Genomic DNA, 21,805 nt, shown 5'->3' on the forward strand with positions numbered 1-21,805 from the left:
GGCCAGAACTGGACACAGCGCTCCAGGTGTGGCCTCACCAGTGCTGAATACAGGGGAAGAATGACCTCCCTGCTTGCCACACTATTCCTGATCCAGGCCAGGATGCCCTTGGCCTTCTTGGCCACCAGGGCACACTGCTGGCTCATGTTCAGCTGGCTGTCACCAGTGTCCCCAGGTCCCTTTCTGCTTGGGCACTGTCCAGCCACGCTGTCCCCAGAGTGTGGCACTACAGGGGTTGTTGTAGCCAAACTGCAGGACTTGGCACTTGGACTTGTTAAATGTCATCTTATTGGACTCTGCCCATTCATCCAACCATTCCAGGTCTCTCTGCAGAGCCCTCCTCTCTTCCAACAGATGGACACATGCTCCCAGCTTAGTGTCACCTGCAGATTTACTGATGAAAGACTCCATACCCTCATCCATGTCATCAATAAAAATATTGAACAGAACAGGCCCCAGCACAGACCCCTGAGGGACACCACTGGTGACTGCTGCACCGTTCACCACCACTCTCTAGGCCTTGCCACCCAGCCAGTTCTGAACCCAGCAAAGAGTGCTCCTGTCCAAGCCGTGGGCTACAGCTTTTCGAGGGAATGCTGTGGGAGACAGTGTCAAAGGCCTTGCTCAAGTCCAAATAGACAACATCCACAGCCCTTCCCGCATCCACCAGGTGGTCACCTGGTCATGAAAGGAGACCAGGTTGGTCAAACACAACCTACCACTCCTAAATCCATGCTGGCTAGCTATTTATTATCCTCTACAAAAGTTGCCAAATTAAGTTTGAACTGAGCTTTGGTCTCCCTAATTTTTTTCCTACCCTAGCAACCCCCTTAAATACTTCCTGAGAAACTAAACTTAACCCTCCTTCCAAAGATGATACATCCTCTTTTTATTCCTAAGATCCTTCAAAATCTCGTTGCTCACCCAGGTCTGGAAGTTTGCCTCGTCAACTCATCTTTCAGCACACAGGGACAGTCTGTTCCTGTGCCCTCAAGATCTCTCTTTTGAAGCATGCCTGCCCTTCCTGGACTCCTTTGTTTTTAAGGGCTACTTCCCAAGGAACTCTCTGAATAAGTCTCCTAAATAGGCCAAAGTCTGCCCTCCAGAACTCCAGTGTAAAATCTTATTGATGTTCCTCCTCATTTCACCAAATATTGACAATTCTATAATTCCATGATCACTGTGCCCCAAGTGGCCTCCAACCACCCCATCTCCCACCAGCCCATCTCTATTTGCAAACAACAGGTCTAACTTAGTCCCTCCCCTGGTGGGCTCACTCACCAGATGCTCCAAAAAGTTCTCCTCCACACACTAAGAATTCCTGGACTGCCTCTTTCCTGCTGTATTAAGTTCCCGGCAGATGTCTGGTAAGTTAAAATAACCTACAAGAACAAGGGCTGGATGTGGGAATTCCAAGCACAGAAAGCTCTCAAAATGCTGTAAATGAAAGCTTAGATATAGACATGGACACAGGGTTTGGTTTAAGGCCTTGGAGAAAGCTCCAAGACTTAGAATCATAAGTGAGAATGTGGGTTTAAATAGAAAGACATTAAGTTAGGTTGTAGGAAGTTTTAAGGTTTTAAAGTTAAGATATAGAAGTAGTTATGAAGATAAGAAGAAATTTAAGGTATAACAACTAGTTTTTTGTGTCATTATATGATTGGGTAAAAATGTCCACACTGCGGCAAAGACGTGTAAAACACAATAATTAGCTATTGGTGTGAAAATAGAAACATTCCTTTGTGGCATTAGTTTATTGGCTAATTTACCGTTAAAAACCCTTGTGACCTATAGCCTTGTGACCACTGACCATGAACAACTGGTGAATAAGGTGAAGATGTACTCACTCCTTTATGAGACTGTGGAAGAAGAAAAAAAATCATGCCTTAAAAGGTCTTTAAGTGCTCCCATCTCACTCGCAAAATCCCAATAACAAGGAAGGACCCAGAGCACAAAGTGGAAAAAATAGATAAGGAAACTTCTAGAAAGGTTTTTTTTGTCTGAATCTTAGACCTTTTGGCTTGAATGTGGATCTATTGGGCTGAGTTTTTATTTTTTTCATGGGGTGAGAGGTGAATCTTGTTCTTCCTGAAGTTTTTTGAGCTAAATGTTGGTAGTTTGGTTTTTGCAGGAAGCCAAATCTGAACATTTTGGACAACTCTTTGCCAGAGTATCAAAGTTTTGGTTCTTTTGGGACTGTGTCTTGGTATTTGTCATTTTTTTGCTTTTGCTGAATCTTAGTATCAGGGAGGTTTTCATGGACACAAGATACCTGATGATTTCTGGAGATGGACCTGGGCTAAAGGAAACCCCAACCCAACATGTTCACCCTTGTTTTCTCCCCAAACCAGGATTTGTCAATCCCAACCCTTGGCTGGATGGAGGAGGAGGAAAAGCCCCAGCGATCCTGCACGAGGAGGGGCTGCAAACCCAGCCAAGGGAGCTGCAAGGAGGAAAGATCCCCCTGTGCCAGGAAGGGGCCGCAGATCCAGATTTCTCCCCTGCCCACATCCAGCTGAGCTGCTCCCAGGGCCAGCAGCAGCTCTCGGGCCACGTGCTGGCCACTGCCGTGCTCCCCAGCGGGGACTGGAGCCAGCAGCTCCTGGTGCTGCTGGAAACCGCCCCCGGCAATGCGGGCTCAGCTCCAGCTGCCAGGTGGAGCACGTCAGCCTGGAGCACCCCCTGAGCCGGCACTGGGGCACGGCCCGGCCCCCACAGCGCCGGGGGCAGCGGGGGAGGCACTGGGGGGGCCCAGAGGGGGACTGGGGTGTGCTGGGAGGAACTGGGAGGGAGTTTGAGATAGACTGGTTTAAACTGGGAGAGGGGTTTGGGGGTCCAAAATGGCTGAGAAAAGGATTAGAGGATGTTGGGGAGGGTGGGATGAGGTTCTGGGGGTCCTGGTGGACACTGGGAGGGAGTTTGGGGGTGCTGGGTGTCACTGGGAGGGATTTGAGTGAGCCTGGAGGAGCTGGAAGGAGATTGGGGATTGGAAAGCAGGGATTGGGATGAGGTTGGTTGTGCTGGGAAGAGACTGGGAGGAGTCTTGATGAGTCCTGGTGGGGCTGGGAAGGGACTGGGAGAGGGTTTGGGGGTCCTGGGGCAGTGGGGGGAAATTGGGAGGGGGCTGTGGGATCCTGAGAGGAACAGGAGGGGCTCTGGTGGGTCCTGGGGAGGCTGGGAAGAGACTGGCAGTGATTTACCAAAATAGCAATATTGATCCAGTATCAACATCAATCTGTTAATGGACAAAAAACCTCTCCAACAGTTTAAAGTTACAAAGTGGATGTTTAATCACAGCACTGGGCGAGTGCGGGAGTCACCCCTTAATACACACTGCAAGTTGACAAAAGGTTCCAGTGTCTATTTATTTACAAGTCTTAAATTTCCAAAATACTAATACATATTAATATTAATAGATATGCATAATGCTAACACTTCCCATTCCCCAGGTTTGGTGAAAATGCACGGTAATGATTTAAAAAGTCATTATGCCTGCATGGTGGGCTCTGTAATTTGAGGAGGGGGTCATTTTGGCATGTAGGGGTCATCAAGAGATGAAAGAAAACTGCTCTTCCTCACTCTCACCTTTCTACCTTTACAATGGTGGACATTACAAATAACATTTGGTACAATTCCAATTTCCTTCCTTGTGACTTTTAAATGGGTTTCCAGATGTAAGGTCTGTGATCTTCCTGAACCCGTTTATCAATTTCTTTTTTCACATTATAAGCACAGCTGAAGAAACTTACACTGAAAAGTAATTTTTTACCTAAGTCTGAGATTCATTATCTCAAATCCTGCTTCTCACTTAAATCATTAGCTCTAACTAGTTCCAGCAAGGCCTATCTCTATCCATAATCTATAATTTTTCTCTAATTCTTATTTGTTTAAAATTAGTGACTCCAAAAGAGGTTTCAAAGGGTCCTGGGTGGGCTGGGGGAGACTGGGAGGGTCCTTGGAGGAGGTTGGGGTGTCTGTGAGAGGTTTTGGGGGTCCTGACGCCGGCAGGTGCCCCAGGGATGCGTGAAATGCCACCTGCAGCAAGAGGCTGACGGGAATGGGCGGCTCCATGTTGGCCTTCATCTTCCTGGCACTGGGGCTCGGCTTCTGCCTGTGCAGGAAGGTGAGGGGGGGTCCCAGGGGTCGTGTCCTCCCCCCCCACAGAGCGTGTGGGCTTCCCTCTGGGCCCCCATGTCCGGTGTCACCCCCTTTTCTCTGCCCACAGAGCTCCTGAGGCAAAATGTTCTGAAGGATTGAAAGTCAACAATTCCCATTGTCATTCTGTATCCTGTTGGATTTTCATTCCCCTGATTTCATCCAGGTGCCCACAGGGAGCCAGGAAGATGTGGAGCCTCCCAGCCAGGTGTCTTCCCAACACGGATCACCAGGACCACGGATCACCAGGGCTCTGCCCAACGGGGGTCACTGGGGATCATCCAACGCCGATCCTCCCATGGCGGATGGAGCTGGAGCAGCGCACGAAGCTCTTCCCGCACTCGGGGCACTCGCAGGGCTTCCCTTACTGGTGCCTCCGTTGGTGTCAGGTCAAGGCTGAGCTGGTGGAGAAGCTCTTCCCACACTGGGGACACTCGTAGGGCCTCTCCCCAGTGTGGATGCGCCGGTGCCTGATGAGGTGGGAGTTGTGCTTGAAGCCCTTCCCGCAGTCGGGGCAGCGGAAGGGCCTCTCCTCTGTGTGAATCCGCTCATGTTTGAGGACATGGGAGCTGGTCTGAAACCTCTTCCCACACTCAGGACACTCATAGGGCCTCTCCCCAGTGTGGATGAGCTGGTGTGCCCTCAGGTAGGAGCTCCACCCAAAGCTCTTCCCACATTCCAAGCAGGTGTAGGGCCGTTCCCCTGTGTGGATCACCTGGTGTCTCATCAGGTCAGAGATACCTCTGAAGCTCTTCCCACACTTCCCACACTCATAGGGCTTTTCCCCAGTGTGGATCGTCTGGTGTTTCCAAAAGTCGGAGCTCCGGCTGAAGCTCTTCCCACATTCCCCACACTCGTAGGGCTTTTCCCCGGTATGAATCACCTGGTGCTGGATCAGCCTGGAGCTCCACCTGAAACCCTTCCCACATTCCAAGCACTTGTGGGGCTTCTCCCCCAGCTCTGAGCTCTGGCTGGATCTCTGGCCGTGTTCCTGGCACTGGGGGGATCTTTCCTCCTCACAGCTCCCTGGGCTGGGTTTGCAGCCCCTCTTCGTGTGGGATCTCTGGGCCTTTTTCTTCTCTTCCATCTCAACACAGTTTGGGAACGTAAAATCCTGGTTGGGGGGGAAAAAAAACAACAGGAGAGCGCCTTGGACTGGGGTTTCCTCCTTGCCCAAGTTCATCTCAGAAATTCATTGGGCATCTTGTGTCTAAAATAACCTCCAGGACACAAAGATTCGGCCCAAACATCCTCCAAACATCACAACAGATCCATAGCTAATCAAAGAAGTCAACAATTCCCATTGTCATTCTGTATCCTGTTGGATTTTCATTCCCATGATTTCATCCAGGTGCCCACAAGGAGCACCTTGTGGCACAAGAGCAATCTTGTGGCACAAGATTCAGCCAAAAACCCCTGCAGAATAGAAAGGTTCAGCCCTCACAAGAAACCAAAGCACCAACATTTAACCCAATAAAGCTCAGAAACACCAAGATTCAGCCCCATGAAAATCGTGGATCCCCCTCCCCAGTCACCTGCTGCATTTATCAGGAGGGAGAAATGCTACTGGGGCTGGGGCAGCTACAGATACAGGGAGGAACTTTGTGCTGCTTCCTCTTCCTACTCCTCCTCATCCTGTGGCCCTACTCTACACCTCACACTCCGCCTCCACCTTATGCACAACCTCAGGTACATATTTTGACCATTTTGTTCTTCAGCCCTTCTTCTCCTTCCCTTCTCCTCCAGCCCCCAGGCCCTGCACCCACTGCTGCCTCCCTCTTCCCCCGCAGTCCCACAGCATCCCACCGCAGGGGCACGGATGGAGCTGGGCCAGCTCGGCCTGGGGCAGCGCTGGGCTCTCGGCCGCTTCCGCCCGCACTCGCTCCCCACTGCAGCCGCTCCCGCCACCACAGCGCGGGGGGGCCCGGCCTTGGCGCTCCCCCCTCCCACCTCCCCAAATTCCCCTCAAGGGGGGCGCCAAGGCCCGGGGGGGCACAGGCGGTCTCCAGGTAGGACCAATGTGGGGAGAAAATGGAATGCCAGAGGGGCATCCTGGAGAAAGGGATAATGACCCCAAAATATCCCTCAAGGGTCTCTTGGGAGCATGTGGAGGTCGTTTGCACATTCTCCCACAGGGAATTAAGGACATGGACACCCAGGGGGTGTGGAGACTGGGGAACCAGCCAGTTCAGAAATCTTGGCTCTCCCCTGGAGAGCTTCTCCCTAGGCAAGACACTTCTATGTCATGCAGAGAAAAAGTGTCACTCCCAGAGGCCCTAGAGTTGAACATGTTAATTTGTTACACCCCATTGGTTTCCCTCCCTATCAATCCACCCCGATACATGTATCCCAGTTTCCCCCGCCCCTCTCCTCCTCTATAAATACCCTGGTTGTCCCCAGTTCAGGCAGCTGCTGTCACTGGCTCCCTTCACTGAGGGCCCTGCTACAATAAAGGCTGGTTCTCCATGGAATGCCATACAGCTCTCTAGTCTCTCTCTCCGCGTCGCCTGCACGCTGCCGCTGAGCTGAGATCACTCGCCGGGCAGAGGACGTGCCTGTTCCCCTGGGCAGTCCTTTTCAGGATGGCTTCTTCAGGGTAGTCGTGGCACCCCTGTCATCGACACCGCCGCGGCAAGGGGGGACAATAAGGAAAGTCCAGAAGGGATTTAGACAAGAGGGGATGGATGGTGTTGGTGTGCTGGGAAGGGATTGGCTGAAGGGGAGTGTGCAGGAATGTGCTTAAGGCAAGAAGTAGCAGGAGCAATCCATGGGGTAAGAAAAGGGATGATAGAAAAGAGGGGGTAGAGAAAAATACTGAGCATTGGAAATGTTTTTCAGAAGGGTCTCATCCTCCAAATTTGCCAGCTCTGATGGGTTGGCATTTAAGAAAAAAAGTCAGAAACATCCACGAATACGATAGCTCTGAGAGAGGCTGCTGGGAGTTTCTTCTCTGCCTGAGACCTGGCCAATAGCTGGCCAGTTCTGACAGTATTTTTGACCACTGAAAAGTGAGATTACCTTTGTGAATACCACCTTTTAACCCTAAAGCCAGGAGCTTTTGGGTCTTTTGTGTTTCTGGCTTTAAAACATAACAGAGCTCTGGTGCAGCCGGGCCCCCCCCTCCCCGCTTTCCCCACAGCCTGTACGGCCTCGGGGTGGGGGCGTGGGGCCAGAGCCCAGCAGCTCCCGGGAAGGGGATGGAGACTGGCAGGAGCCCTTTCCCAGAGTGGCTGAGCCCCTCGGGAAGCCCGCCGAGCCCTGAACAGCAGCGCTGCCGGGCCAGGCCGGTCCCTGGCTCAGCTGAAATTTCTGCTGCCGCTGGATTTCACCAGAAACTGCCGAGTACGGGCAGGGGAAGCCATCGGCCTGCAGCGTGCTGAGATGCTGGCCACCCTCCCCCAGCACAGCCACTGAAAAATCACCCATCAAAAACAGCCCCAGCCTGTGCCCGTGAGCATCCACAAGACTTGGGCCAGATTTAAACCACTTCACTACCCAGATGAGACCTGCAGATTTAATCCTTTCCCAGAGAGAGGAAAGGGAGAGTGATCATCATGTAAAGAGACAACATAAACCATCCAAGTCAGTGAAGGAAGGAATCAAGCCTCAGATGGAAGGAGAATGAGGACATGCTTTAATAAGCTAAAATACTCTTTTGGTAAGGCCATGGAGATGAACAATGTTTCTGAATAACTCCTTTAATTCATGAAAAGAGTATAAGGTGGAATGAACTATTCAAACCATGAACTCTGAGCAAAGGTATCCACTGATGAGCTAAGCAGATGGGAGAGTAGTTGTGATCCCATGAGATGCTGGAACAGAGAATGAAAAGTGAGAGTTGATGGAGATACTTGGGCACCCAGGAAGAAAAAGAGAAAACCTCTGTTCCCAGAGATGATCACAGGGAGAAATGAAGAGAACATTTGCCTTTGAATAACTCATCCTTAAAATAATACTCCTTGAGTTCATGGCCCATGAATGCACCTCAGAGTGGTGTGAAATGGGAAGAGGGAATGATGGCAGAGTTTTTTCCGGGCAGCTGCCAATCAAGAGAAAGGAAAAGCCACAAGAAACTGTTTTTCTTGTGGAAAACTCTCCATGGAATGACAAGAGAGAACTCTCTCTACAAAGACTGATGAAATGACCATTGTAGAGCTGGGACTGCTTTAACCACCAGATTTTGTCTCTATGCTGTCAGTCGGGCAAGGAAAAAGGTGAGATGGGAAGAAAAGGTGTCTGGAAGTTTTATTCTGGTTTCTTATTTTTGTAGTTCCAGTAATAAAATTTCTTTATTCCTTTTAAGTTTTAATCCTGTTTTGCCCTTCTCCAAATCCACAACTCACAACAAAAAATGAATAAGTATTCTAGTGATTTTTAGCTACTGCTAAAACCACCAAACCAGCTGATCCAGATCCTCTTTACCTCCAGATTCCAGGACAGGAAAACGAGGAGGTGAGGATTTCAGGGGGTTTCTCTGAGCTGGGAGCGGCAGGAGCGGGCGCAGAGCTGCGGCACCGGGAGCACGGGCTGGGGGCCTGTGGGGAGCTGTGGGGCCGGGCCGGGGCTGTGGGGCAGCCGGGGCTCAGCGCCGGGCGCTGCCTGACCCCAGCACCCCCCGGGCAGGGCCGGCAGTGGCCCCCGGCCCCCAGGAGGCTGCGGGACGCCCCGGCCGCTGCCCGGCCCCGTGGAGCTGCCGGCCCTGCCCGCCGGGGGGGCCGCCTTTGGACACTGCGGCAGGACAGGGACCGGCTCTGGGATACGGGCTGGGGAGGGGAGCCTCAGCACAGCCAGCACCAGGAAGGAACAGCTCAGAAATGGGGATTAGACCTGCAAGGATCCAGATCATCTTTTAAGGATCACAAGCACCTGGCACAGGCATTGCCCTCCTGGCCAGGGGACAGCCCACCCAAACAGCCCCTGGCAAGGAATCAGCCTTCCAGCTGCAGGGCACAAGGACACTGCAAGCACAGACAGGAGCACCCTCAGCACCAGCAAGTCCAGCCCTTGATGGACACGGATTCTTAGCGCTCTCACAGCTCACATTTCACCAGGGACCCACCACACTGCAGCCCTTGGGAACATTCAGGGTGGCTCTGGATCCAGAGGAGACCTTTCCTGATGGACACAGGGGCCTCTCCATCCACTCAGAATCTTACATCTAAAGGGAGTAAATTGTTAGGGAACATTTTAATAATTAAGGCAATAAGTGGGAAACATGAGTGGCTGTGTTTTATTCAGCCACTATCAGTAGATGTGGGGGATGGGTTTGAAATGCAGAAATTTTTATTTGCTCACAATTGTGGTTGTAATTTACTGGGAAGGGATTTGATGGCTAAATTGGGAATGCAAATTAATATAGCAATAGGTGATACAGAGGCTGGTTCTGTTCTACCTCTGTGTCAAATGTCTGGCAGAGCCCAGGCTGAAGTGAACCCACAAGTGTGGGCAGCCCCAGGGAAATTGGCAAAATTGGATATGGAGCCTCTCCAAATTTCCCTGAAGCAACCAGGACAAGAGGTGTCGAAAAGCAATCCCCTGTTCCAAGGGAGGGAAGGAAGGGCTCACAGCCTGTCTGTGAGTCCTGCTCAAGGCACGGCTTGGGGAGCCAGGGATAGCTCCCTAGAATGCTCCTATCCTGCCAAACAAGAAATCCAATGGAATCCACAGAATGCTGCAGGACCCAAGAAGAAGAAATGAGATGATGAAACCGAGGCACCCCACACTCTCAGATCCTTACACCATCCTCAACCAGGTGCCCTCCTCACACTGCTGCCATTCACAACTTGATGCAAAAGATGCTTTCTGGGGATCTGCCACTCCCAGAGGATGCAAACACAATTCTGCCTTGGGCTGGCAACAAGAGGTAGAAGGGAAAATGCTCAAGACATGGACGGTCCTTCTGCAGGGATGCACGGAAGCACTGGCCTGACTGGGGCAAGCCTTGCAGGAAATATCAAAGGAATTGACCTCACCCCCAGGGACTGGCTTAATGCAGGATGTGGATGACTTGATCCAGTCAGGAGGACAAGGAGAAGAGGTAGAGGAAGCCTCTGTGAAATGGCTTCATTTTCAGGCTAAAAAGCAGCTTTGAGTATCTGCAAAAAAAGAAAGGGCAAACGGTAGAGAAAATGTTTAAATATTTGGGACAATTTTGACTGAAGTTTTGTCTTGTATTCACTCTGAGAGGATCCAGGGAATCTCAGAAATAATGCTACCCAGCCCTAAAATTAAACTGGAACAATTCTTAAAATTAACAGCAGGAGCTGGATTGAGGATTGTCTTCTCTAGGCAGAACTCTGCATGAATTTTTTAGCCCTAGATAGCCTCAATGTTATGGTGTAGATATAAGAAAGAGAACAAAACTTAACAAAATGAAAAAAATAAAATGATTGATGCCCCAGCCATGGCTCTTCCAGACTCAGAAATCTGAATTGCAAGGGAATATTAAACAGGCCACCCCTGAGCCTGCACTGAAGGCAACGCAGCAGCAGCCAGGGCTCCCCAGCAGGGGAAGCCCCTGGGCCTGCCCACAGATCCTCTGCTCAAATCCTCGGCCTGGCCACCCTCCTTTGCCATCTCCAGCCACTGCGGGACAATCCTTGCTCTCACTCTTGCAGCTTCAGCCCTTTCTGTGCCTGCCCTCGCCACAGCTGCTGGGGAAGGCACTGGGACAATTCCACTCTGCCTCTCAATTCCACTCACACTCTGCCCTGCCTGGGATTAGCTGCTGCCAAAATAGACCAACTTTAAAATGGCTTCAAATCTTATTTCTCTGGTCACACTAGGTTTGCCTTTGCCTTGGGGAAAGGAATTTTAAATGTTTATTTTAAGGGATGTTCCACCACTCAGCAGAGATGAAATTAACATCTCAACAGACTGGGAATAGCCCAAAAGATTCCCACCAAGATAACGACCATCAACAAAACATCAACACCCAGCAGCAAACATCAACCAACATCCACCCCAGACACTGCCCCAGGCACAGCTGGAGACACCTGGTCTGGAAAAGGCTGAGCAGGAAATCCAGGAGTGCCCACCTAATTCACATCACAGGCACAGAAATCTGGGTGCCACGGGAAACCAAATCCTAACAACTCTACACCTTCAAACCAATGAACATTAAACCAAGGGATTTCTATGGGTTCAGACTGTATAAATTTAGAAAAATCTAGTCAAACTCATGTGTCATGGAATGATTTTCTCTGCACACCCAGCCTAAGTGTGCATGAAATTATTCCTGTTGCACATCCTGAACAGATTCAAGTAACACCTTATTTCTCTAAAGACACTGTTAAAGAGGTTTTGCTTTTCACAGTTTCAGTGAAAGGATTACACTGTTAGAATAATTTTTCATAATAATTTTACTTCTATATTGTTCGTTCTGTTTGGGACAAGGTTGTGAGAATCACTTTTTAATTTTAGCAGAAGAAAAAGAAAACACTTGATTGCTTTGTAATTTCTCTTTTTATGTTTGTGTGTGGTTCGTAGTGATGGCAAAATGATGGTATGAGTTATCTTATTTTCACCTTTAAGCTGCATTTTGAAAAACTAGAAGAGCTTTAAAGGTGACCCTTTAACTCGTAAACCATTAATAGAATATTTTTTGTCACAAAAAGAAAAGGACCAAAGGCACCAGCAGGGAATTGGGGAGAACACTTGAATCACCCACAGCTGCCCTGGAAGAGAAGCTTTGTTCCAGGCTGCCAGGAGAGAAGCTTTAGAAATGCAAATTAACACTGATGGGACAAAGCCTGCACAATGGACCAGGGGCTTCCTGCCTGCAGGAGGAATTGGGCTGATTCTCTCTGCCCCTCAGCCCAAGCTCTGCCTGCTTGCACAGATGGAATTTGCACAGCTAAAGGCACAGCCCATTGTGAGGATATCTGACTCTGAAACACAAATTGGTTAAGCTGCAAAGGAAAACAGAAAATGGAGAATGTTGTGAAAATTTCACTAAAACAAGTTGGGGGGAATCATCCCTGTCCCCACTCCAACATGTGCTGTCACTGTCTATGTTATATAGGGTGTATCAGACCACTGGGGTTTATTTGCTACCACAAGTTCAGGGAAATCAGTTGGGAATTCCAAGTATGTGATGATTTAATGAGAGAAAAGCTGACAATTGATGCAGTCCTGGCTGGAGTGAAACAGAAATTAAAAATTAGGAAATAAACACAAAGAAATGCTTGACTAAAAGAGGGGTTGGACAAAAACCATACCCTGACAGGCTGATCCACAAGAACAAGAAAAGAGTCAGACTGCAAGTTAAGATAAGGAGCCAGAATACACAAACAAGATGCAAAGACAAAGGCACCACAAGATAAAGGAGATTCTTCAGACCCTATGCCGGAAAGAACAGATTTAAAGTTCCAAAAGGTGGCCAGAGGAATGAAAGGGGCATGGAGTTAATTGTAACATGAAGTGAGGACAAGCAGAGTTACAAAAATGAATATGTACTAGGCGTATCTTGTAAACCTAGTCTGTAAAAGAAAAAAAGAGAAAACCAAATCAAAAAGGTGTCCATGCTTTTCGGAGGAGATATCCCCCATTCACCTCAGCGCTGAATAAATTCATACCTACTCTTATAACTACTCTGCGAGTTATAGAGCTCTTTTTATTTCGCATATCCGGAGGGAGCACCCAAAAATGGGGAAAAGACGAACGATCACCAGAACAAATCCTGCAATACCATGGACCAGACCCTGGGAACCCAGATGAATTCATAGCAGGTACCAGAGAAACCATTTCTCATTTCAATGCGATAATCAGATTACAGGATGTCATTGAAATAATAACCAACCACACAGCTCCAGCTCCTGACCTTCCCCCCAACCAATCCACTCAGATGAGGAACACAACATTTCACCATGGGATGGGATCACATTATCTTTTAGCAGAAAATCGAGGCAGAGTTTGTGGAAAAGTTAAGTAACTCAAAGTACTCTTGGCAAATAGACAGCAATGGAAAAGTAGTAAAACAGATTAAAAAGGAAATAAAAAAGCAGCTCATCTACTTGTCCAAACGTGGAAAGGATGGGAATGGGACACGGTTTTGCGCTTCCCTCACAGACCATGGGTTAAACAAATGCTGTTTCTCCTCTCATGTGCTACAGCAACTCTCATCTTTTTACCATGCACCACACCTTGCTGAGTGCAGCTCATTCAGCAGCTGAGCAAGGGGATGCAGGTGGCAGCCAGGCCTCCTGAGCCACAAAGGGCTACAAAAGGACAGAGAATGAGGGCACTGAGAGCAATCCCAAAACCAAAGAACACCCAGGAAGAAAAAACAGAGGCAATGAGTGAATCTGCTTGGAGATAGGGCCAGGGACTTGTACATAAGGAAGGAATGGGAGAAATCACCAGTTTCAGAAAATGTTACTAATTGACAAGGACTGCTGCTCAGACCAAGTCCCACTACATTCCCGAACTTCCAGAAGAACAAACACTTCACAGAGCCAGGAATATCGAGTGTTATACAAAAAGGACATGCAGCAGGCGGATCGGGAAGGCTGAACCTTCCAAGCACCTCCGCCAGTGTTGGGCAAAGGGACAGGGACATGCGGCCGGGAAAATCAGGACAAAAACGAGGCCGCGTCCTCCAACAACTGGAGAGAGCACATGGCAAATGGCCCATGGCCTCTCCCTTTGGGCAGCAATAAAGTCACTCGCACACCACTCCTCTGGCTCCTTGGGCCACACAAACCTCTGGCGCCGGGAATTTTCCCGCCCAGCCCCGGGCACAGCGCAGCCACCTCCGGCCTCCCGACACGAAGCGGGACGAGCCAGCGCTGCTCCGCCACCGCCTCCTGCCGAGGCCCCAGCGGCAAGGAGACCGCGGGCAGCCGCTCCCGCAGCGCCCTCAGCCCAGGGCCAACACGGGCCGGCCACGGCACAAGCCACCCGCCACAGCCCCCTGCCGCCCCCTCCCGGGCCCGCAGCGAGCCCCGAGCCCCAGCAGAACCGAGCGCGGCTCCCACCTGCGATGGCCGGGGCTGCCTCCGAGCTCCGCCGCCGCCTCACCGGGCTCCGGCCGCTGCTGCCGCCGCTGCCGGGCCCGCACAGACGCTCCGGCAATGGCGGCTCTCCTGCCCCACGGCCGCCCTGGGGGCGCCAGCGGGGCCGGGCTTGTCCCCGCTCTGCCCAATCAGCGCGCGCCAGAGCCACGAGTGACGGCAGAAGCAGCCAATCGCAGCCAGCGGCGGGCTCTGCACACGGCACAGCCCCGCCCCGCGCTCTCAGGGCCCGCCCCGGGCTGCGTGAGGGGAAAGGCGGGGATGAGGAACAGCCCTGGAACGGGCCCGGCCCGAGCCGCCATTGAGCTTTCAACACAAACAAAGTTCTCCGCAGCTCCCGGCCCGCCTTGCCCAGCCCTGGCTGCTGGGTGGCTCCGGCTCAGCGGGAAGCCCTGGAGCCTCACTTCTCCCACGTCTAATTAGGAGCATCAGTGCATCACTTTGATTTCTCCCAAAAAAGGGAACCCCCCCCCCAAAAAAAACCCTTCTGCTGAGTGGAGGAGAGGAGAGATTTCTTGCACAAAACTCCCAAAAATACCAAAACCAAAGCGAAGTGAGCCGGGACCCCCCAGCAGCGCCTCTCTGCCGTCCCAGCTGAAGCCCTCGCTGGCTGCTCCAGGCTGGATCCAGCACTGGGAGCACTGGGAAGGGGCCCCGGCTCGGGGCGCAGCCCCCGGGGGAGCCCCACGGCCCCCACGGCAGCTCCAAGGCTCCGCCAGCCGGGATGGAACGTGGGACGGGGAGCAGGGGAAGGGATGGGGCTAACAATGCCGTGGGAACACGAGGGACACCAGGGGCACTTCACAAGCATTTAATGCAAAAGATAAAATCATAAGGGAGACAAAAGCAACAGCACCTGTGGCACCATAGCACAGGGCCACACAAGGACATGTCCCACTGCAGTGGGGTGATGCTGGCCCGAGTCCAGTCACCCAGCACAGCCGCTCTCTCACTGCCCTCCACAGCCACACAGGGAGAGAAAATTTAACCAAGGGTTCATGAGTTAAGGACCCGGGAGCGTTTCCTCATCAAACACAGTCACAGGCAAAACAGGATATATAAATTGCATTTATTGCCAATAAGCTCAGAGCAGGAGAATAAGAAGACCCTTAAAAGCACCTTCCTTCCACCCCTCCCTCCTTCCACCTCTGCATCCTAACCTGGCAGTGCAGGGATACAGGGAATGGAGCCATGGTCAGTTCATCTCCTGGGGCTTTTCCTGCTGTTCAGGGACAGGAGTCATTCCCCTGCTGCACTCTGGGATCTCTTCCACCAGAGAGGTCTCCAGGAACTTCTCCAACCTGAGTCCATTCCATGGGGAGCAGCCCCCTCACAGTGCTGCAGCGTGGGTCACTCTGCCACGGGGTCAGACCTTCCAGGACAGGTGGCTCCAGCAGGGGCCCCTCTGTCCACAGGTGTCCCCCAGGGTCACAGCCTCATCTCTGGCATTCCCCTGCTCAGGCATGGGCTTCTCCAGGGGCTGTGGGTGTATCTCTGCATCCTGGTGAATCTTCAGGGCCAGTCAATCTGCAATTCCCATTGTTCGTCTGTGTTCTGATGGATGTTCCTACCCCTGTGTTCACCCAGGTGCCCACAGGGAGTCAGGAAGATCTGTTTGGTCAAGGTTTATCTCTGTGAGAAGCTCTTCCCACACTGGGGACACTCATAGGGCCTCACCCCAGTGTGGATGTGCCGGTGCCTGATGAGGGTGCAGTTTTGTGAAACCCTTCCCGCAGTCAGGGCAGCGGAAGGGCCTCTCCTCTGTGTGAATCCACTGGTGTTTGATGAGACCTGAGCTCCTTGGAAATCTCTTCCCACACTCAGGATGCACTGGTGTGCCCCAGGGTTGGAGCTATAGTTGAAGACCTTTCTACACTCCCCACACGTGTAGGGCTTTTCCCCTGTGTGGATCTTCTGGTGACAAATCAGATTGGACATCTCAGTGAAGTTCTTCCCACATTCCCCACACTCACTGGGGCATTCTCCTGTGTGGATGTTCTGGCACCAGATCACGTGGGAGTTGTGACTGAAGCTCTTCGCACATTCCAAGCACTTTCCAGGCTTTTCCCCTGTGTGGATCCTATGGTGGTTAATCAGGAAAGAGATCTTCCTGAACCTCTTCCCACACTCCCCACACTCCTAGGGGCTCTCCCCAGTGTGAATCACCTGGTGCCAGATCAGATGGGAGCTATTCTTGAAGCCCTTCCCACACTCCCCCACACTCCCAGAGCAATTCCCCAGGGTGGATCCTCTGGTGTTGCTTCAGCTTGAAGCTCCAGCTGAAGCCCTTCCCACATTTCAAGCATTTGTGGGGCTTCTCCCTGCCATGAGCTCTCTCCCCCAAGTCTGAGCTCTGGGTGGATCTCTGGCCGCCTTCCTGGCACAGGGGGGATCTTTCCTCCTTGCAGCTCCCTGGGCTGGGTTTGCAGCCCCTCCTCATGCAGGATCTCTGGGGATTTTCCTCCTCCTCCACCTGCCCATGGCTTGAGAATGACAAATCCTGCTTTGGGGGAAACCAACGTGGGAGTGCCTTGGAGTAGAGGCTCCTCCTGCCCAAGTCCATGTCTAGAGCTCAGCAGGAGTCTTGTGTCCACGATAATCTCCAAAATATCAAGATTCAGCCCAAAAAAATCTCTCAGGATTTTCCCATCTCTTGTCTTTCCACTTTTGGGCTTCCAGAGGTTTCAGTTCCCTGGGATGATGGGGGTCCAAGGGCTCCAGGGGTTCCCCCTTCTCTGGGGTCCTCCTTAGCGATGATCATGGGGCTTTTGGGGGTCCATGCTCTGCTTTGAGATCCCAGGGATCTCAGGAGTGTCTCCTCTCCAGGCTCCCACCTCTCCAAGCTGCCAGGGTCCCCCAGCTCTGGGATTGCTCCTCTCTGCTCTCCCCACTCTGGGGGTCCCAGGGGTTCCTCTCCTCTGCGCTCCCGGGGGTCCCCAGGACCAATGTCCTCCCCCAGCCAATACTGGGCAATGGCCACGTGGACCCCAAAGATCCCCCAAGGGGCTCAGCTTTGGGGTCCTGCAAGATCCAAACCTACACACACAGAGAAAAAAACCTCCCAGGGATGCCAGACAATATTTGGGGCTCAATTCCACAATCTGCGAGTTCCAAACACACCCCAATAAAAAGACCCTCTCAAGGACCCCCTGAGAGATTTGGGACCAGCTCCCCCTCCCTGCTCACCTGCAGGATGAGGTGGGGGCGATGGGCCTGTGGCCGGGGGTGCTGCGGACACAGGGGGCACTGGAACCTCCAGCTTCTCCTTCTATTCCTGTTCCTGCTCCTCCTTTTCCTTTCTCCCTCCTCCTGCTCTTCCTCCTTCCTAATCCCACCTCCTCCCCAGTTCCTGCCTTCTGTATATTTAGAGTGGAGAATCTTGCTTGTTTTTAGAACTAGAACAAAGATTCCAGATGGAACAAGCCTTGCTGGTTTTACTCAGCAGTATCAGTGACTACAGGTCGTGTTTGCTTTGGTTTTGTCCTGTCCTCATTCCTCCTCAGTGCTCAGGCTGGCCTATGGGGTGTCCTTGTTTGCTGCATTTTCAGAGTTCCTCTTGGATCCTTTGGGCAATAGGCTGTGCCCTGGGAGGAATCTTTGTGCTCCTTTGTGACACAGGAGAAGCTTCCAGGCGGTTTTTGCGTGAGCGGCTGCTGTGGTGTCACAGGAACGTTGCCACGTCCCCGTGGTGTTCCCGTTGCTGTGGGACACGGAGGCCTCAGTGTCCAGAGCGGCTCTGGGCGCCTGCTCGTTGCCAGAGGATCCTCCTGCCCGAGGCATTCTCAGCAGCCAGCCCAGCCCCTGACGGGTGTCCTTCTGTGCTTGCAGGGGTACAGTCTGCAGACGTGTGCAGTGCATCCAAAATGATGCAGCAAGTGGTTGCTGCAGTTGGCACTCTGTTCTCTGTGGCTTATTCGGGGTATTTTTTAACCCACTTGGCACGTAAGTTGAGGTTTTCCCTCGGTGCAGCATCTGTGGCTTTGGGCTTGCTGTGTGCTTTCTGTTCTTCCACTGGGACTGAATTGACTCTGTAACCAAATTGCCATGAGGACAAGGTTGGTTTGGGAGAGCTCCTGCCAGCAGCTGCAGCTGAAAAAGGGGGTGTCTGCAGCCAGCGGGGCGTTCACAGCATTTGCAATGAGGCCTGGGGGGTTCTGTTCCCTCAAGCGGGGAGTCTGTGGCAGCGGAGCCTGGAACCCCCTCCGTTTGCTGCTCCAGCCAAGAGCTGACACAGCCCAGTCTTTTGTGCTGCTCTCTTGCTTGCTGTGTGAAGGGCCTGTGGCTCCTGGAGGGATGCTGTGAAAGCAAAATGCTCTCTCAGGGTTGCCTTGTTCATTTCCCACCACAGGCAGTTTTTTCCTAACAACATCTGGTTCATGTTCCCTCTCCCGTTGCAGGGCACCTCACGCGTGGATCCCGAGCAGCTCCTCCTTCGGTGAGTGGCAAAGGAAGCTTTGGTGTTCAGAATTGTGCAGCGAGTTGTGAGCTCGGCGTGTGGCAGCTGAGTGCCAACCTGGGAGGCTGAAGGAAAGTTCCTGTCAGTGTCTTTGCAGCAGCAGCAGCAGCAAAGAGATCCCTGGCAGTTTTCTCTGTTTCTGCTGAAGAGCTTTTGAAGAGCTGCAGGACTGGTTTTGCAGGCAGAAGATTGCTTGCTGGTTTTAGCCATGGTGGAATATGGAATTCCCAACAATAAGTGGCAATGTCAACTTTTGCCCATTGTTAGTTTGAACAGCTCTGAACCCTATTTCTGCTTAGTGCAGCTGGATGTGTAGCTGAGGATAAAGAAGGTGATAACTGAGATAGAACTTCCCGTCCCTCACGCTCCCGTCTGTCCACAGGGCACCAAAGCAGCATCAGCTCCTCCTCTGGCTCCCTCTGCTTGCAAAGAGGAGGCCAAAGAGGAGGAAGAGAGCAGTGAACTTCCCGCTGTTCTGGGAGACGAGGGCGAACACCCCGCGGTTTGGGAATACAACGGCGAGGCTCCCGCGGTGTGTGACAAGGACAGTGGACATCTCCCGGTGTGGGACGAGGACGGTGGATGTCCCCTGAAGTGGGATGAGAATGGCCAAGCTCCCATGGCAAGTGACGAGGATGACGGCAATCTCCCAGTGTGGGATGAGGACAGAGGACATCCTGTGGCTTGGGAAGAGGAGGGTGAACAACTTCCAGAATGGGAAGCAGACAGAGAACCTGCACAGTTTTGGGAAGAGGATGAGGAGCCTGCACTGCTTTGGGAAGAGGATGAGGAACCTTCCTCTGCTCCTGAAGAGGAAACTGAAGCTCCCTGTGCTGCAGGATCCTGGGCTGAACATTCTGACAGCAGCACAGCCCTGCAGCCAGAGGGGAGCGGGGAGTGGAGCCTGATGCAGCTGAGTACGTCTGCTCTGTTCCTGTGTGCCAGAGCAGGGTGCTGTGTGTGTGTCTCAGCATCAGCTGCACCCAGTGTTGCTCTGCAGCTGAATGGCACAGGGTCATTTATTGTCCTTCCCCAGCTGAGAGCAAGGGGCTCCCGGCCCCAGGGAGTGGGGCTGCATTCTGGCTCTCATCTGAGAGGGAGCATCTTCCACGTGGTTTCTTTCAGGGAACACTGTGAGCGTGGGGGAGCCTGCCGAGAAATACCTGGAACTGGAGCAGATTGGCCAAGGGTAAGTGCAAGGCAGTTACTTCTGCACAAGCAGGGCCCAGGTATTTTGCTGGTGCAGGATCCTGTGAGAAGTCAGGAGAGCTCCAAACCCCTTCAGACACTGGGGTACGATGCTGCTGTCTCTCAGTGCTGATCAGAATTGATAACTGTGGTCAGAAGGCACCATCAAAGGCCCCTGAGGCTGGCAGTGTCCTGTCTGCAGCAAGGAGCGGGACCTGGAAGATCTTCTGTCCCTGGAATTGGATTGCCTAAAAGAGCAACTCACCATGTGGTGACTGTGACTGTCAGAAAACAGTTCTCAAGAAGATTTCTTTCAAATATTTTGTTTCCAAAAATATCCATCAGTCAGGATTATCAACATAATGGTTTAGAAACAGAAACCAGAGATGAACTAATAAGTGCTCTTTTCAGCACAGGTAGCAGACCCCATACATTCAGTAACAGACACAGAGCTGCTGCACTCGAGGGGAAAATGCATCACCTGCCTGCTGGCAGGGCCCTTGGGGATCCTGCAGGTCTCAGGCAGGAAATATATAAAGGATGAAATACATTCTTTTCCAGTTCTTCAGACACCCACCCTCCACCTCAGGTTTTGAACTGAAGGAATTCAGCATGGACATTTGGGATTTCCTCCAGCCCTTTTCCTTCGTGTTGGGCCTCAGTTTTCTCTTGCACACCTTGCATGGCAGAGGGCTGGTGGCTGCTGTGCTGTTGTTTGAAGGGTGGATGCACTCGGGTGTTTTGTGAACGCTGCAGGCAGCAGAGATCTCCTGTCTGGGCTGGCTTTCACTGCCAGGGCCTAAAGCTCTGCTTCTTTCTTCTCTGCTGTTTTGTCTCCAGGGCTTTTGGAACCGTTTCCAAAGGACTCGACAGGGCCACTGGAGGAGAGGTCAGTGTCAACACGCCCAGCACGTCTGGCAGCTCTCGAGGCCTTTCCCCTCTGCTGGGAGCTGTGGCTGGAGCTGTGGGGCCCAGCAGAGCTTTCCTGCACAGGCTGCTCCTCTGAAGGCAGAGCAGTGTCAGCCTGCAGAGCACAGCTGGGACAGACTTGGTCCTTCTGAAGTGCCCAAAGGAAGGCAAGGAGGGCAGCGGTGTCTGTCAGAGCAGGACACGCTGGCTTGGTCTTCATGTCTGAAAGTGTGAATGCATCAGCTGGTGGAGACTGAGGCCCAATTTACCTTCATCCCAGCCTCGGACAGGAACACTATTTAGCAGTTTTATCATCCTGAGTTTCAACAGGATACCTCAAGGCCTAATTAAGGAGGGATCCTGCTTGGGCTCAGTTTGGGGTTTTAGTCCTACTGCAGCTGTCCCCACAGAGACAGGGAGAGAAATGAGAAGGTGGATGTCCAGAGCAAAGCTCTCTCCTAAACCCTGCAGCTGTGTTTGGGTCTGGTGTCAGTGACAGCTGTGACAGGGATTATCTGAGCAATGGATGTGCACGTTTGCTTTGTTGTGCTATCCCAAACAGAGCAGGGACATTTGAAATCATGGCCAAATGCCATAGAATTGCTAAAGGGTTCCCAACTGTTTTGCTCTGTGTGCACAGAAACAGAATTACCTCCTGCTTGCAAAATGTGTTGGAATAATAATCCTGAGAGTGCTGAGGCCATTTGAGAAGACTGTAGGTGCAGAGAATGTTGTTAGAGCTCTGAGGCTGACAGCTGAGGCACCATTTCTGCAGAGCTTACAGAGCCAAATGTCTCTGGCCATGAGTCCTGTAACAGCCCCCAGCGAGCAGAGCAATGGGCTGTGGGAATGGCACTTGCTGAGCTCTGGTGTCCCATCCCAAGGCAGTTTGGCACAGCCCGGCTCGGTCGCTCCAAAAAGACTCGCTCCGTGTTTGCTGTGGCCTCCTGCCACAGACTCCTCCAGTTCAAGGTCTGCAATGTCCCTTCAGGTGGCCATCAAGAAAATGAGTCTCAGAGGGCAGAACAGGGAACGAGCTGTGAACGAGGTCGTGGTCCTGAAGGACAAGAAGAACCCCAACATT

At 52.0% G+C, this 21,805-nt stretch overlaps 1 protein-coding gene and 1 pseudogene across 1 annotated transcript; one reads left to right on the top strand and one right to left on the bottom strand.

The window, feature by feature from the left end:
* LOC131588525 (zinc finger protein 883-like) overlaps positions 1-21,805 on the bottom strand; it is a 125,294-nt pseudogene that overhangs the window by 85,839 nt on the left and 17,650 nt on the right.
* On the top strand, positions 17,376-20,087 carry LOC131588463 (uncharacterized). Its single transcript, XM_058857334.1, has 6 exons — positions 17,376-17,379; positions 17,997-18,110; positions 18,566-18,603; positions 19,007-19,541; positions 19,750-19,813; positions 20,015-20,087. Exons 1-6 carry the CDS (start codon positions 17,376-17,378, stop codon positions 20,085-20,087), a joined length of 828 nt encoding a protein of 275 aa, XP_058713317.1.

The sequence above is a fragment of the Poecile atricapillus genome, chromosome 26 (genome assembly GCF_030490865.1).
Source record: "Poecile atricapillus isolate bPoeAtr1 chromosome 26, bPoeAtr1.hap1, whole genome shotgun sequence".
In the NCBI taxonomy this organism is placed as follows: Eukaryota; Metazoa; Chordata; class Aves; order Passeriformes; family Paridae; genus Poecile; species Poecile atricapillus.